General features: G+C 38.1%; 1 protein-coding gene and 1 pseudogene across 1 annotated transcript; one reads left to right on the top strand and one right to left on the bottom strand.

The window, feature by feature from the left end:
- Window positions 1-4,015: 4,015 nt before the first annotated feature.
- Window positions 4,016-4,978, top strand: LOC118992737 (olfactory receptor 51A7-like; annotated as a pseudogene).
- A 7,714-nt stretch (window positions 4,979-12,692) lies between these two features.
- On the bottom strand, window positions 12,693-13,658 carry OR51S1 (olfactory receptor family 51 subfamily S member 1). Its single transcript, XM_037054700.1, has one exon. The coding sequence runs from the start codon at window positions 13,617-13,619 to the stop codon at window positions 12,693-12,695; it is 927 nt and encodes a 308-aa protein (XP_036910595.1). The 5' UTR covers window positions 13,620-13,658.
- Between the last annotated feature and the right edge of the window lie 4,873 nt (window positions 13,659-18,531).

The raw sequence follows: 18,531 nt of genomic DNA, 5'->3' as shown, positions 1-18,531 counted from the left end.
CACATCTCTTCCATAGACAAAGAAAACAGTGTGGTGATAGCCAGAGGGAAAGAGGGGGTAGGCAGTGGTGGGCAGAGTTGGGGGGTGGGGAGGGAAAGAGCCTTTGACTGGGGCAATGGGTCCACAATGCAGTATGCATACAGAAGATGTTTTGTTGAGTTGTGTACTTGAAACCTGTATGGTTTTGTGAAGCAATGTCACCCCAATAAATTCAGTAAAAAGCTCAAAATAAAATAAAATATACATCTATGTAATTCAACTGTGGATGTTATATAGATAAAGTTATTTTGCTCTTTATTATGTGCAGGGTTATATCCAGTGTAAATACTAAATACCATATGAGACACTCAAAATTAGTTACTGTTGTGGGTAGATGAACATTAAAAGTTGAGATAATTGTTATCTAGAATTCTATTAATCATCTCGCCTCTATAATCTCTTATTTTAACCAAAAAACAGTAAAATAGTATGTCTGGTTGCCTCTTATCAGTGAAAAATTATATCCTATATTTTTAGCATTAAAGATCAAATTAAAATGTGTTTGGCCCCCTTTTCTCCAATTTCTGCCTGACCTAATTGTTTGTGATAGCTCTTACCTCAGGCACATCCCCTCCTGTGTTAACCTGAAGACAGAAACATTACTGTTGGCTTATCAACATTGATTCACTTCTCTGTTCTTACTTTGTTTCAGGCCTAAAATGTTTTGCTGGATCTTATTTTCTCTTTGTCTGAAAATAATATGTGATCCTGCAACATGCCACCAGAATTATAGCTCTTATTTATTTCCAATATTTAAAATTGGAGGCTGAATAAAAATTAATAATCTATTCTGAACTTGAGGGTCTGAAATACCATCACTGCTTATGGCCCTGGGCTTTCCTTTCTCTTCTGTGAGATTAAATGCCTCTGGCGGTCAATTAATGTGAAGAAGGAGTTTATCATAAATTTGAGAGCTTGTGACTTAAATTCATTTACATTAATAATCAAATTGGACATTGTGATGACCAGACAGAACGTATCTGTGGGCGAAATTCTCCATAAAGTCTGTGATAGTCCTAAATTCTGTCTACCATGGCATCCACTTAATTTGAGCCACATATGGATATAGGCTGCCTTACCAATGTTGGAGACTGGCTCTCCCCAAAGCCTCTACTTGGTGTGGGAACAAGATCATGAGAGTTAAGTTCTATGAGTTAGTCAGAACTTGTTCTCTGCATTTCCATGTCAGAACCGCTCATTGACAGTGATGAAACAAGAGAAATTATTGTTTCCAGGGTACAAGGTGTCTGTTAATTCTTGGGAGGATGTACCTAGATGACTATGAGAATATAAGTAAGGATATGGGTTCCAAACAGGGTGTTGAGACAAAGAGGCTGCAGAACCTGAATCATCTGAAACCCTTCCATCTGGCTGTCAAGTAAGACAACAAGGGATTTGGTGGGTGTCCTAGAGGCTCAAATTGAATACATTTAAGAGAATTTTATGTTTCCCAATGAAAATGCTGTAATTTATAGAGACCAACCTTATGCCTTTCAGAGGGCTGGAGATAAAAATTCTTCATGGGTCGTACAGTCTAAGGGGACAAGCTACATTTTGAGACAGGATTAACAGTTGAAAAAGATTAGGGTCCATATGTAGGCTGGGGTACATCTTTGTGTCTGCATGATGAACACAGCAAAAAAAACAATATTAAATCATTGCTTTAGTTATTTGAGTTAGGTGGAAGCTCATCAAGAAAGACCTCAGACCAGGAATCTTAGAAATGACCCATTTTGAAGGAACTCACTGAACCAGAATGAATGTTGTGTTATAATTTTTCTACCTCTCCTTGAATCCTGCTCACCTGACCAAGGCACACTGTGAGCTGCATGATTGAAGTTTTCTGGTCTAGAGCTGTTAAAAGGAGTATTACCGGAGGTGTCAGTGACCCAGCACCAAGAGTGTGAGCAGGAATTAGTCTAAATACCAGAGAGAACCTGAACTGGCTACCAATCTAAAAGGCAGACAGAGAAGCCAAGAGTAATGGGAAAGGGATATATGAACAGGGGGAGAGGGGCAAGGCTGTGGCCATTCTGAGCAGGACCAGTACCAATTGCAGGGAAACATTGTGAGTCTTTAAGCACCTACAAATGACAACTGGGATGTGTGCTGCAGATCTGGAGAACATTAACCACATTTGAAAGAATGAGGCAAAATGGACACTTAGTGTGGTGAGTAGAAAGTATGTTCTCCTCATCCAGCCTCACCACTTCCCTTCTTCCCATGCTGCACTATACCTACCACTAAACCTCTTTCATAGCCTGTACCCTGAATCAACGTGATGTAAAGGTTCTTTAAAATTTAGGCTGCAAAGAGAAAAGCTAATAACTCTTCTCAGGTACTTCACTGCTTTCTACTTCCACCCTTCACCATGTTGTTTCTTCTATTTGGATGTAACCTTTCCTTTCTCTACCTTTGCCAAGAAATGCTCATGAATTACCTGTGAAAGGACAAACACTTGAGCCTGGCCTGTGCCTCCTCACCACCTGCTGTGGTCTTCCAGCTGGTGGCTCATCACTTAGGTCAGCGATTTTTAACCTTTTTCATCTCATGGCATGTAGAAACTAATGACTAAAATTCTACTGCACACCAAAAAATGTATATATTGTATTTTTGCTGATCTAACAAAAATAGATATAATTTTGGTACATTCACACTAGATGGCTATTGTTGTGTTGGCCATTGTCACTTTTTTTATTTGACAATCTAAGGGCTCCTGATTGAATAGTCAGGTATTGCATGTTTTAAAAATTCTTGTGGTCCACAGGTTGAGAGTCACTGGCCTAGGTCATGACAACTGGTGTCAGAGATGTCCTTCTTCCTCTGCTCACTGAAGTGCTACACTCACCTATATTGCCCTGCCTCAGGCTACTGTCAAGGTCTGGCAAGTGGTATTTGGTGCTGGAAATCTCTGAGTTTGGGGGTTTATGTTCTGGGATTGATGCTGCGTAAGACAATTAGGAGGGGAAAGAATGAAAAGACTATAGAAAAGTACAGAGAGTAACACCTATTTTCATGATTCTGGTGGATAAATTTAAACATTTATGTATTTGTTTTATGTAGTATTATTTCTTGTTAATGAAAAATTAAAACATCACTCTTAAGTATGAAATTATTTTTTACTTATACTCCATTTCCACCCTACTCATTCTACCCTAATTGTGTGTGTGTATATGCATTTGTATGCATAATTTTCTACTCCAGGAGTCAACAAACTTTTTTTGTAAATGGCCAGGGATCAAATATTTCAGATTTTTTAGCCATGAGCTGTCTCTCTGCCACATATGCTCATGCTTATTCTTTTTCCACTTCTTCTTCCTCTTTTCCTCCTCCTTTTTCTTCTTCTTTAAAACACAATCTTTTAAAAATATTTTTTAAACCCCATAGGTTGTCCAAAAACAGGCCATGGGCTGAATTTAGCTCTGTATCTTAGTTTGCCAACCTTTGTGGTAGATCAAATTTATGTTTTCACACACATGCACCACGGACAATGATACAAGAAATAATATAAGATTCAGGCTTCTTTCACTCCTGCTGCTGTAGCCTCTGGTTTGTATACATGCTTGACCATTGACCACATCAATAATTGTAGAACTTTTACCAGAGTGTGATGTATTCCAAGGTAGTTCACTTGATGAATAAACCTCAAACACTGGTGGTTTTATTAAAAGGTTATTAAAGCACATTGTTACTTCCAAGTTGTAGAGTTGTTTAGAAATATTCAGGGAATAAAGTTAGATTAAAGTAGTATAGAGTTTGTAAATGAATATCACAAAAGCTTATATAAATTTATATCTTATATTTCTTTATATAGAAAAACTTATGTTCTATTATTTCCTGACACCTAAGGGTGAGCTGTATTTAATTTAATTAATAACTGTACTTAGTTGTAATTAATAAATGCAACTAAGAGAGTTTCTGTTTGTTATTGATGTTGGTATCTACCAGGAGTATATAAACAGGAAACCTATTTATGATGTTTCCTCTCAATACCTCAGAAATTGAAATTTCCACATTCCTATTGATTGGGATGCCAGGCCTTGAGCATGTAGACATTTGGACCTCCATTCCTATCTGCCTCATCTACCTCCTGGCTTTCCTGGGCAACTGCACCGTCCTATTTGTCATCTGGACAGAACATTCCCTGCATGAACCCACGTTCCTCTCCATGCTGGTCTTGTCTGACCTGGGCCTGTCTTTCTCCTCACTTCCGAGGATGCTGAGAATCTTCTTGTTTAATGCCATGGGGATTTCTGTGGAAATTTCTGCTTCTGTGGAAGCAGACAATTGCCTGCTTTGCCCAGGAGTTTTTCATCCATGGATTCACAGACATTAAGTCCTCAGTGCTCCTGATCATGTCCTTTGATCACTTTGTAGCCATTTACAGCCCTCTGAGATATAGCTCTATCCTTACCAGTTCCAGAGTTTTGCAAATTGGGCTGGCATTTGCTACTAAAAGCATTCTCCTAGTTCTTCCTCTTTCTTTCATTTTAAAGAGACTCAAGTACTGTAATAGACACCTTTTACCACACTCCTACTACCTCCACCAAGACATCATAGAACTGGCCTGCTCTGACAATAGGTTAATTTTTACTACGGTCTGTTTGTTATACTCTGCATGATGTCAGACAGTGTGTTCATTGCTGTTTCCTATGTGTTCACCCTGAAGACTGTTTTGAGTATTGCATCCCATGGGCAGTGCCTTAAAGGTCTTAACACCTGTGTGTCCCACATCTGTGCTGTGCTCATCTTCTATGTGCCCATAATCACCTTGGCTATTACGCATTGCTTTGCCAAGTGTAAGTCACCTTTGGCTATGATTCTTATAGCTGATGCATTCTTGCTGGTACTACCCTTGATGAGTCCCATTGTGTACTGTGTAAGAACTCAGCAGATTAGAGTGAAGGTCTTGGAAAAACTGGGCCTGAAATCTAAATGATGGGGCAACGGTTGAAGTTTCATTTTCTTTCCTGCAAATTGTCTTAGGAGCACAACATATCCTCCAAATTAAAGATGTTTGCATTGACTTCATAGTCTTTAAGTTGCATTAATTAATTAGTTAAGTCATCACTCAATCCCTTCAGGAGTCTAATACACTATGGCTTCTCTGCTATTAAGGAAGAAGAGGTCTGCATTCCATAAAGTAGGTAGAAATCCTGTTGCCATTTGGGGGATTGGTGGCATCTATCCTTAGGCATAAAAGGGAACAGTGAGGATCCAAAGCTTCTAAGAAGGAGCTAGGTGAGTGGCCCTGAACTGACTGTTACTCCTGAATAAGCCTGCCCTCGGCCTGCCCCTTCCCAGTGAACCAGATGCCTGACACTCAGCAGACACAAGCTGCAGGGAGAAGGGGGGCCTGCTGCTGGTGGGGTGTGGATCCAGCTGTTTCAGAGGCTGAGGCTCAGTGGATCACTGCAGAGGATCATCGGGCTGCCCAGTATCTTGGCCGCATGACTTCCCGGTCCAGAGGTGGTAGGAACCTTGGCAGACACTGCAAACAGCAGGACGCCGCCTACCCGCAGTGGGAGTGTTGGTTGAGCTTAGCTGCGGTGGAGCATTCACCCAGAGATGGCAGAGCTACTGCAAAGTCGCCTGATGCTCTAGGGCAGGGAAGCCAGGCAGCTCCAGGACAGGGTGGAGTCAGGGGAGGCTCCCCTACTGACCAAGATGGAGAAGAGGAAGTTTTTTATACTGAGCACACGAAAAGCCTTTCCATCCTGCTGCTCTGGTATTAGATTGGAGGTGGGATCAGGGGCAGCAGGCAGGCACCAGTGCCACAGAAGTCAAAATAGTGGGAGAGCCTGCTAGTCTAGCCTGGAGGAAGAAGGGATTGGTTGGGAGGTGTACCCACATGAAGCATGCAAAAATTGGAGAAGTTGATTGGTCGTTTTGAGAAAGGACCTGGTTCTTTCCACACCCAAACTAATATAGTCCCAAGAGAACAAAGAAATGTTTTCTCCCATGCTAGTAGCTCTCCTGACTTGGACTGTCATGGTGTACTCAGCCTGTTCTCTCCAAGGGCCACGTGTCCTTAGCAGCCATGTGGCCAATGGCCTCCAGGTGGCAGGCTCTCTCCCTCTCTGGCCTACCTGCTGATGCATTTTCCGGGGCCTTCACAAATTCTCTCCTGGGAGCACAGGACCTGTGGCCCTAGCAGCCATGTGGCTCATGGCCTCCGAGAGAGAGCCTGAAACAGTCAGCAGCTGGGAGCAAGTTAATGTACAGGAATGACTGTTTAGCAGCTGCTTGCGGCTCTAAAACCTCCTGAGGTTCCAATTTATATTTGGTCACTGGACACTGTCCAATGCTGGACACTGACTTTTGTTTTGGTCTTGCTAAGAAAATGGATTTTGAGACAAGAGTCCATCATTTTTATAGATTGTGCAGCATCAGAATAAAATCTCTTTCCTTTATTACCAGCAACTGCCTCACAAGTCTGACTCTTTTGGTGGCAGGCCGATGAACCTCCTTTTTTAAAAAATATTTTATTTATTTACCTTTAGAGGGGAAGGGAAGGAGAGAGGGAGAGAAATATCAATGTATGGTTGCCTCTCGTGTGTCCCCTGCTGGGAACTGGCTTGCAATCCAGGCATGTGCCCTGACTGGGAGTCAAACCGCGATACTCTGGTTCGCAGGTCCATGCTCAATCCACTGAGCTACACCAGCCAGATTCTAGGTGAACCCCCCTTTTATTTGGTAACAGTACCAAAGGACATTCAGCTATCACGAAAGTTCCTCTGGTTCCACTGGGGTGGGGGTGCAGGGATGAGTCAGGGAAGTCATTACCTAGGCTCCACTCCCTACTCTCTGTACCTCTTGCCAAGAAGTTCACATTGACAGGGAACTTAGGGGCCTTTGTGAGAGACAGGAGTTCTTTCGTCTGAATTTAGGGTAGCCTATAATTCTGTTAGGTGATAACTGTCAAGTCACAACACAGAATCTACACCTCTGTGCTCAAGCAGAAAGTCAAACAACTTTAATACGTGAAATCTCCTGGTCCCACCTGTCACTTCCTGGCATTTCAGCAGAGCCAGGCTAATGTATTCCATGAACTTCCTAATGAGAAAGTCACTAGAACTATGCCATCCCTATTTATATCAGCATACAGGATTATTGCTAAACAGTAAACTATGAGGATTTAGAAGACAACCCATAGAAATAGAGTAAATCATCGATTATATGCCCTTTAAACTCTCTGCTGTGTTAACTTAGCTTTTCTTGCAGGGGAGGAAGCAAGACGAGTAGACCAGCTAGGAACCTAGCCAGGAAACAAGTCTTCTGGTCTCAACTCTGCCATGTCCTGGCCGTGTGATTTTGAAAAATTTACTTTCTATGTACTGTGTATTGTATTTCATACATACTTTGAAATGTAAGAAGACTTCCTTCTTCTTCATTACATGAGTTAGTTAGTTGAAAAAATAAAGGGTACAAAATCCAAATATCCAGTCTTCAGACAGGATTGTCTGGATAAAATAGTGATTAGGCGATTTCATATAAAATATAAATTTATGAATTATCTTAAAGGTGGGAAGATATGGCAATACTAAGCCTACACTCACTCAGAACCCACTGAGAAGTAGCCAGGTCCTTATGTCCCCACAACTCAGTCTGAGTGTGTACTACCAGTCATTTCTGTTATCACCTGGTTCCTCCAGGTGCTTGAATTTGTGATTTCCATTAGGAATATTTAAATCTCTTATCTATCTATCTATCTATCTATCTATCATCTATTTATTTATCTCTGTCTGTCTCTCTCTCTCACACACACACACACATACATACACACACATCTGGAGGGTTTTCTTTAGCAATGCGACCAACTGGAGAAACGGGTTTTGCAGAATATTTATGGTCTGCAGTTTCATTCAATGTCCAGCTATCACTGTTGCATTTTATTTACAGTTGGAAATGTTCTTGCTAATACCTGTACCCATTATGTGCTGTTAGAGGAGAAAGAATGTTTTTCCTTGAATCTATCAGTCAAGTGGATGTGGAGAAATTTGCAGTGAGAGGGAAAGAGAGAACAGTCTCACTTGCTGGGCCAGCAGTGGTAATAGCAGCCATCAAATACAGAGGCTTTGACAGGGTGGATATGGATGTGTTCAGTGGAAGAGAGTTCTTTCCTCCCAATACTTAGTGAAGTGATAAAAGTATAGAGGCAGCCGGCAGTGCCAGGTTTAGTGCAACTACTACTGATTTACAAAGGTCCATTCAAAATGCTTATCAGGTCCCAACTTTCAGTTTTCTCTCCATAAAATGAAGTGATAGAAGTTTAAAAAAATCTTCCTGCTGTGAAGTTTTAATTCAAATTTAATATGCAAAGTTTAAATGTAGTTATTTTAATTTTATTTTAATTCCAAATCGATGCTGTGATACAGGGACTTGATTCATATAATCCTCATTATACCTGTTTTACAAATATGGGAACAATTTATGCCAAATAACACAGGAAGTGGTAGACTGAGAATTCAAACCCTGGCCTGAGGAACTCCAGACTCTGTCCACATCATTCTACTCTCAGTAAATACATGGGAGCTGGAGGTAGGCACATCAGGCAGAAGGAGAGGGTAAACTGTGGGCAAGCAGGGTTCCTCAGAGACCCTACCATCGATTGGAAACATCGCCTTGAGACCAGGCTGTTTCTCTGTTCAACAATTTTAAAGATTTGTTTGGGATTAAGGCAGATATTAAAATAAAGATTACAGCTCTAATTTTATAGACTTAAGGTGTTCTTAAATTCTCATGTCAGTAATCTCATCTGTGAAATAGACTAACTTACTTAATTAGTTTAATATGAGAATATATAATATGCCTAGCAGAGAAACATGATTATAAGGAGGTAAATATTTCTGCATTCCTGGAATGCATACTTACACATTGTGTGTTCTTGTTTTGTGACTAACTGAATTCAATTTGCTACTTTTTATTTAATATGGGTTCTTTTATAAACACAAGAGAACAATGATGTTTCAATACCAGAAAATTTTTCTACACTTTTTAAGCAGACAATTATAATTATGTTAGGGATGCTGAAAAACATTTGGCAGGATTCATTAAGTACACTTATTTAAAAATTAAAATAAAATATAAATGAAATATTTCAATGTTACAAAATTTATCCAAAGATCTAGGAGCCAACCATTGTTCTAAATATGTGAAACATCAATTTCATTTCTATTAAAGTGAGAAACAAGATTTGAATGTTCACTTTTACTTTTAATTTTTTAATGGATTGGAGATCTAATGAATTCAATAAAATAAATCTAAATAATATACACTAACATTGGAAAAAAGTTACCAATCATGTAGTTTTACTTAAACGTGCTGTATAAAAATAAAATCCAAAAGTAAGAAACAAACCTACTATAATGCATATGATAATTGATAAAGTATATATGAATAAAATTTTTCTCTAGCAATATGTATATAGAAATAGAAATGGGGAAATATTTTAGTTATAATAGTAACAAAATCATACACTTGAAAACTACATGGACATCAATTAAATTAAAACATAATTTTATTTAAAAATGTACAAAAGATGTTACTAAGTGAAACATTTATTATATATTATTGGATGTAAAAACTTATTACCAGATGTTAATTCTCTTATATTTAGTCTGTAAAAACAATGTAGTTTCTCTTAGAATTCCAAAGCTCTTGTTTGTTTTGTGAGAAGGGGGCAACTATACCACATATTGACAAAATCACACTATGAAGCTACTCGAATAGAACAGAAGTATATGTATATGACACATATATACCAAAGTCATTAAAAGATCTGTAAAGCAACACACATAAACATATATTTTATATATAATATTATTTTAAAAGATGACATTCAGACATAGTATTTTATTTCAGTGAGAAAAAGAGAATGCATTTAATAGATTATTTTACCACTAGTACACATTGACTTTGATAAAAATAAATTTAGATTTCTGATACAAAAAAACTTAAAATTAAAACTATTACAATTTTAGAAAAACGTATAAGAGACCATGTAAAGCAAAGGAATCAAAGATACACTTTAAAGCAACATATAAAACAACAAAATTATAAAGGAGAATAAAGGTGGAAGTATATTGGTAAGGACATAAAACTAGCATCTCTTACAAAGATGTATTTAAAACATAAACAATACAATAGAAAAATGGATGAAGATTATTTGAAGAAGCTATTCATAGAGGTGACAAAAAAATCAATAGACACCTGAAGGACATTCATTCTTACTATTGGGAGAATTCAGCATAAAGGTAAATGTGATAATTATAAAATTGATGAAAATTTAAGAATAGTAGTAATGGTAAATTTTGGTGGATATGCAAGAAAAAAACACACTCCTACAAAAAAGTAAAAATATAAATTAATATAGCCTTTGGGGAAAGGAATCTACCAATACTTATTGAAAAAAAAATGTACAACTATTTGAAACCAGCAGTGATGACACAGAGATCAGTCTTACAGGGATAAAACCACAAGTAAACATGGACAGCTGCATCAGCATGTCTGTTACAGCATTTAGAGTGGTATAATGCCGAATACAACTCCAATGCCCATCACTAGGAAACAGCTGAGTTCATTGCAGTCCATCCATGTCATGGACATTAGGTTGTCTTTGAATGAATCCATGCTTATTCACTTTGAGGGATTTCTACCATAAGAAAAACAAGATATAGAAAAGCATGTAGAATATTATTCAACTTTTATGCTAAAAATAAAGCAAGCCCCTAATATGTATAACAATAATTGTAAGAACATAAAGAAAAGATCATTAGGAAATTAACCATATTTATGGAATAAAACTGTAATTATAGTGTTAGTTTGTTTTGCTGCATAGAACCACCAATTTTAGTTGCTTACAGCCACAGAATTTATCATAATAAAGAAGTGATATGACTATCAGGTTGACAGAAGTCCTTGCTGACTTGCTGACTATCAGGTTGACAGAAGTCCTCTTGATCCAGGCTGTTTTGAGGTGATGGCTCTGTTTCAGATCTCCAGTCAGTTAGCTAGGATTCGTTTCAGGCTATTGGTTTGCCCCATGTAGTTCATTCTAGGACCAGGCAGAAGGTCCTAGAGCTAAATATTACTCACAGCAAAGGGAGAAACCCCACTTGGGACTTCGCTCTTAACACATCCATTAACGTCCTACTGAGCAAAATAAGTCATATGGACTGTGTTCACCAGAGTAAGTCATGTTTCCAAGCTCCAAGTGAATATTAAAATGAGTACAATCTGCCTACTCTGACCCCATAATGTGGGTGTGGACATATAATACTACTGGTAGAAATTAAGACCAATAATTTTATCTACTATGTGTAAGATTCCATTTATATAAAACTTTTATTGCGCCAAGTGAAATAAGCCAGGTGGCAAAAGACAAATACCATGTGATCTCACCTATAAGTGGAACCTAATCAACAAAACAAACAAATGAGCAAAATAGAACCAGAGACATGGAAATAAAGAACAAACTGACAGTGACCAGTGGGAAAGGGGTAAGGGGATTACAAGGGAAAAGAAGGGGAAGGGGCAAGTCAGGGAATATCAATAAGCATGGACAATGGGGTGGGGATTGACTGTGGGAACAAAGTGGGGAGATGGGGCAGGGGAGAGTAATGGGCCAAAAGGTAGGACAACTGTAACTGAACGATAAAAAAATAAAATAAAATAAACTTTTATTAGTGTTCAGTAAAAAGGTAATTATTACATTTCAGGTGACATACTTTAAAGTAAGTTTTACTTTTTGTATTTTTCTAAATTATTTGAAATTTTAATTATAAATATGCATATACATTCAAAAAGTATACTAACATTGTTTTAATCAATGTTTACTGATTAATGTAAAGGATATGTTTACTGATTTTAGAGAGCAAGGGAAATGAGAGACAGAGAGAGAGAGAGAGAGATACACTGATGTGAGAAACTGATCAGCTGCCTCCTGTATGTACCCTGACCGGTGATTGAACCTGCAACCTGGGTGTGTGCCTTGAGTGGATATCAAACCCACAATCTTTTGGTGTAGGAGATGACTCTCCAACCAACTAAGCCACCCAGCTAGGGCTATATTAACATTCTGAACTAAGTAAAGGGTGAAAAAAAATGTTCACTTCTTTTTTCCTGGTTTGATCAGAGTTATATAGTTTATCTCTCAGGATGAAGAGCCTAAATGAGATATTTAGTCTCCTTCTCCTTCATCCAATCATTATGGATAAGGTAGAACCTCTACTTTTTATAAGGGTCCAACACTAGTTGTAAGTCCTCCATGCAGTTGAGTAGAATGGTTCTATCTTCTTTTTCTTTTCTGTGTAATTGCTTAACTCTCCCCATTTCCTCAGTTATTTGGATATTGATGTAGTGTGGAAATTAACAAAAACAGACATACTTGGATGGTTGTGACAAGACCTAGATTCTGGCCCTTTCAATTCTGTTGATTTGTAGTGTAACAGTGCGTAGGCCACTGCCATTCTCTGAGGTTCATAAACTTTCATCAATATACATAGGTGCACATCTAGGAACAGGCATATACATCCATGTGCATGTGCACATGTGCACTGGAAAGACCATTTAATGCACGGTGAACAGAGTTCTCAGTCAGAAACCTTTGATTCAGGTAGTCTTGAGTTGCCAAATGTGGTGGGACATCCTTCTCACTGAGTGCAACTTATCTTCCTGGGCTGTAACCTCTTGAATATTCTCTCTCTAATCTCCTTCATCTTGACACTATAGAGAATAGGGTTTATCAATGGAGGAAGCAGGAAGTGGACATAGGAGAGAAGAGTATGGGCAGGCCGAGGGACTGGCACTCTAAGACGGTCAATGAGTGCCAGGAGGATCATGGGAACATAGAAGAGGAGCACAGCACAGAGGTGGGCAGCACAGGTTTGACCAGCTTTCCAGCGATTCTCATTGGATCCCAAACTTTGCAATACCCTGCCAATTAGGCCATAGGAGAAGAAAATAAGCAATGGGTCCAGTCCCATGGCTGATAGGACCACAAAGAGGCTGTAGACTGCACCCCATGCTCCTGGGCAGGCCAGTCGGGCCATATCTGGGTGCAAGCAATAAGAATGGGTCAGGACCTGTGGGTGGCAGTAAGGCATGTGGGCCAGAAGAAATGGCAGGGGCAGATGGAGACCCAGGCATCGGAAAGCAATGGCAAGGCCGATCTTTCTAATGACATCATTGGTGAGAAGTGTTGGGTAGTGGAGAGGGCGGTAAATGGCCAGTGCCCTATCTAAGGCCATGGTGAGCAAGACAGAGGACTCCATAACGGAAAATACATGGACAAAGAACATCTGCAGGAGGCAGGCTGAGGCAGGGACTGCATGCGCATTAGCAAGGGCAAGACTCAGCAGGGTGGGCATCAGGGCTGTGGCCACACCAACATCAGACACACTAAGCATGAAGAGGAAGAAGTACATTGGGTGGTGCAAGGTGGGCTCCACAGCAATGATCCAGAGAATAGTACCATTTCCCAGAACAGAAAGAAGGTAAACAGGGATGAGGGCTATTGTCCACCAGGAGGGTACCGATGATAGGCCTGGCATGCCCACCAGCAGGAATGTTGAGGTCATTGAAGTACTGCTATTGGGGGCTGCTTTGGTGAGGAATGCCATAATTCAGGATCCCACTTTAAATTCCAGAACCTGAAAACTAATTAGAAAAATTTACTTAATCTTATGACATATTTGCATGATGCTTTTAAAAGAGCCTGCCTTTTTCTTACCCAGGCCCACCTCCACACACATATACATTTTCTTCTCCCACATACATATTCTAATATCTAGGCCATAGTCATCACTTGCTTTAGAGGTTTTTTCCTGTAGCTGCCCTCAAAGCTCTGTTTATCTCTTTAAATCATTTTTTATGCTTTTAAACATTTTCATTTAACCCTTCCTGTCCTGTTGCTCTTTTCTAACTTATTTTCCTCCCTAAATAGCAAACCTCTGGGAGAGGGTCTACGGTTCTATGAATACTTTTTCTACTTCTCCCAACTCCAGGCCATCTGACTCTGTGCTGCCTTAACACACTCACATTTCTGTTCACTTTCATAGTTAAGTCCAACAAGTACCATTTAATTACTAAATCAAGAAATACTTGTTTTCTTAAACTGACTTATTTCTCAATGAGCTGTTGCTGTTGTGAATCTACTTTTGCCTTTTTCTTTAATCCTACTTCTCAGAAGTTTATGTCTTAGTTCACTTTGCAGTGTCCAATTTATACATTGATTTTTTTGAGAGATCTTTACCTGGCTCTCTCCTTTTTGTTTAGTGGTCTTATCTACTTTTCTGACTTCAACTAAACTCTATAAATTGATGAATCATGAATATTTCTCCCAGATTATTCTTTATTTATCTCACCATGGAAATCACTACATAGATGTTCCATGTATTTTAGATAAAATAATCCCCCCTAAATTTTAACAGATATATCTTAGAACCTCTTCCAGCTCTCTCAGTTAGGAGACAGTGGTGGGAAAATTACAAATATGACCAAAGGGGGGAGAGTGTCATGGTTCCCTAAGTTAGCACTACTTATCAATTTCTCAGAATAAAAGCCTCATGATAAAAACTTTCCACAAAACATCAATAGAAATTCCACAACCTGATACATGTTATCTATGAATAAACCAAACATCACACTTGACTGAAATCTACCATGAGAAAAATTATCTGTTTTTTCCAATTCTATTCAACATTGCACTGTAGATTCTAGAAAATGCATTAGAAAAACAAATTAAAATGTTCGGTTTAGTTAAAAAGTCATAAAATGATCTTTATTCATAGATGACATGAAGATATTTGTAAAAAATTTAAGGAATCCATTCAAGAACTACTAAACAAGTCAACAAGTTTCATGAGACCACTGGATACAAAGTTAAAGTACAAACCTCAATTGTATGTCTACACAATAGCAGTAAAAAATCTGAAAACAAAATTAAGAAACTACTTAATTAACAATAACATCAAAAATTTTAAAATACTGAAACACCAATTCAGAGGAACCTATGCACCCCAATAGTCACAGTTATTTCCAATAGCCAAGTGCTGGAAACAGCCTAAGTGCCCATCAGTAAATAAGTGGATCAAAAAATGGTGGTTCAAGACTCTTCTCCAAGGAGGACATACAGAGGATCCAGAGACACATGAAGAGATGCTCAATATCTCTAGCTATTAGAGAGATGTAAATTAAAACCACAATGAGATACCACTTTACTCCAGTGAGAATGGCTATCATAAACAAAGCAATAAACAACAAATGTTGGAGAGGGTGTGGGGAAAAGGGGACTCTGGTCCACTGTTGGTGGGATTGCAGACTGGTACAACCATTATGGAAAACAGTATGGAATTTTCTCAGAAAACTAAAATTGGACCTGCCTTTTGACCCAGCAATTCCACTGCTAGGATTGTATCCTAAGAACCCTAAAACACCAATCCAAAAGAACCTATGCACCCCAATATTCACAACAGCACAATTTACAATAGCCAAGAGTTGGAAGCAACCTAGGTGCCCATCAGTAAATGAATGGAACAAAAACTATGGTACATATACACAATGGAATTCTATGCAGCAGAAAGAAAGAAGGAGCCCCTACCTTTGCAACATCATGGATGGAACTGGAAAGCATTATGCTGAGTGAAATAAGCCAGGTGTTGAAGGACAAATACCATATGATCTCACCTTTAACAGGAAGCTAAACAACAAAACAAACAAGCAAGCAAAATATAACCAAAGAAACTGAAATAGAGAACAGGCTGACAGTGACCAGAGGGGAGAGGGGAGGGAATTTCAGGGGAAATAGGGGAGGGATTTAGAGGAACATATATAATGTATACATGGACAACAACTGAGAAGGGTGGAAATGGGAGGGAGGGGGGACCATGATGGGTGGGATGCGATGGGAGTAATAGACAGAAAACTGTACTTGAAAAATAATTAAATAAATAAAAAAATGGTGGTTCATTTACACAATGGAATACTATGCAGCAGAAAGAAAGAGGGAACTCCTAGCATGGATGGAAATGAAGAACATTATGCTAAGTGAAATAAGCTAGGTTGTGAAAACCAAATACCATATAATCTTACCTACGATTGGAACCTAATCAACAAAACAAAAAAATGAGCAAGATAGAACCAGAGACATGGAAATAAAGAACAAACTGACAGTGATCAGAGGGAAGATGTAGGGGGATAATAGGGGAAAAAAGGGGAAGAGACAAGTCAAGGAACATGAATAAAGGATCCATGGGCACAGAAAATGGGGTGAGGATTGGCTGTGAGAGCTGGGGTTGGGGGAGCAGCTCAGACGAGATAACAGAGAAAAAGGTGGGATAACTGTAACTGAACAACAATAATAAGAAGTAATAAATAAATAAAAAATCTAAAAATAAATTTAACAGAAAATATTCTATTTATAGATCGAAAAATGTAAAACAATGATGAGAAAAAAATAAAAAGTCTGAGTAAGCAGAGAGATATTTCACATTTATAGATTGGAAGATTGACATAGTCAATATTGTTAAAATATGTATAAATATAAAATACTTAGATATCGATCATCTCCAAATTTATTTATAGTTTCAAAATTATCTCTAACAAAGGACTAGAGGTCATTTTGCAGGATAAAATTATCCTAAAATTTATACAGAACTGCTATAGAACTAGAAGAGCCACACTATTTTGAAAAAGGTAAAACAAAGTTGAGAAATTATACTACCCAATTTTGGCTTACTGTAAGACAATACCAGTCAAGACACAGCACAAAAACAACATAGACTAATGAAACAGAATAAAGCTCCTCAGTCATATATGGTCAGCTGATCTTCAACAAGAAGGCCGAGAATATACAAGGGGAAGAGGAAAATCTCTTTAACAAGTGGAATTGGGAAAACTAGATATCCTAATGCAAAATAATTAAATTATAAATATTATATCATATACAAAATTCAATTTAACACCAATTAAATATTTGCAAAAGACTTGGAACTGTAGAATACAACATAGGGGAAGCTACATGACATTGGAATTGGCAATGATTTCTTTTTTGACATCAAAAGCAAAAGTAACAAAAGCAATATTAACAAATAGGACTATATTAAACATAAAACTTCTGTATGGGGAAGAAAACAATCAATAGAGTGAAAGGAAAAGTACAGAATGGGAGAAAAATTTGCAAACTACCACTGATAGGGGATTAATATCCAAAATATAGAAGGATCTCTTAAAATTCAAGGGCAAAAACCAAAATAGCTCAATTTTAAAAAGAAAAAGAAACTGAATATACATTTTTCCAAAGAAGACATACAAATGTCCAACAGGTACATAAAAAGATGCTGAACATCACAAATCATCAAGGAAATACAAATCAAAATCATAACTAGGAAATCATAATTCACATATTAGTCTTAGTCAGATGACTAAGTAATCAGAGAGATGGTCATGATGCATATTATAGTTTCAACAACTAAGAATGAAGATATATTGTTAAGTTTAAAAAAGATGCGTAGTGATTTATGCATTGTGGCATAATATAAGTTTTAAAAGGCTCCTAAAGCATCTATCTTCCATACAACTATATTTTTGTAAGTGTCCAGAAACAGTCCCAGAAAGATTTCCATTAAATTGATTTGATTAAAGTAGTAATATCTAGGAAAAATAATTAATACTGCACTGAGGATAGGAGCAAAGATGACTTTGGCATTAACTATAATACTTCATTTTTTTCTTGGAAAGATATATTCTTGCAGCAAATGAGTAACTATGAATAATTCAGTAAACCATTGTCTCATCTCAAATTTTTCTTCAGTGTCCAATTCTTTTCCTTATTTACTGTGCTTTGGTTTTTGCCGTGGCTTTTGTTTGCATGATCCTGATTGGCTTCCCTGCTGTTGGTTCAGCCTTCCAATCCTTCCTCCATAAAATTCCATGGTGTTATTTCTAATTTGCAATCTGATAATGTGACTGTGGCACCTTTCCATAACACCATCTGATTTTCCGCTGCTTTAAAATAAAGGCTGCACCTTTATTTGCCATAGAAACCCCTGCACCATCTGGTCCCGGGCAACCTTTACTTCTTAACCCGTATCTATTCTACCTCTGCATGCATCCAGCCTTCCAGAATGACTGTGACTCCTCAGATGTGTCATTGCTTTTTATACCTTCAAAAAACCACATTTTTAAGTGGAATTTCCTTTTCCCTCTCTGTATCATCACACCTTGTACACCATGAAGTTCCAACTTGGACTTTGTTCCTCTCTTCCCTGAACCCCCATGGCCACCTCTCCTCCAACAGGCTGGGAGTGGATTGTTCACCCTCTCCTGTCACAGGAGGGCACATTCTCCAATGCAGTCCCTGTCATTCCAATTTAATAAAAATTATTAATATTTCTTTCTTTGTTTCCTCCTCAATGAACTGTTAACTTCCTCAAGAGATGTTTCTTCATTTTATTTATTGCTTCAGATCCAGTTTTTGGTTTATATGAAATT

This window comes from Sturnira hondurensis, unplaced genomic scaffold (genome assembly GCF_014824575.4).
Source record: "Sturnira hondurensis isolate 20B ecotype Veracruz unplaced genomic scaffold, ASM1482457v3 Scaffold0008321, whole genome shotgun sequence".
In the NCBI taxonomy this organism is placed as follows: Eukaryota; Metazoa; Chordata; class Mammalia; order Chiroptera; family Phyllostomidae; genus Sturnira; species Sturnira hondurensis.
Note: the sequence above shows the minus strand (reverse complement) of the source record. Positions and strands in the feature narration are given on the sequence as shown.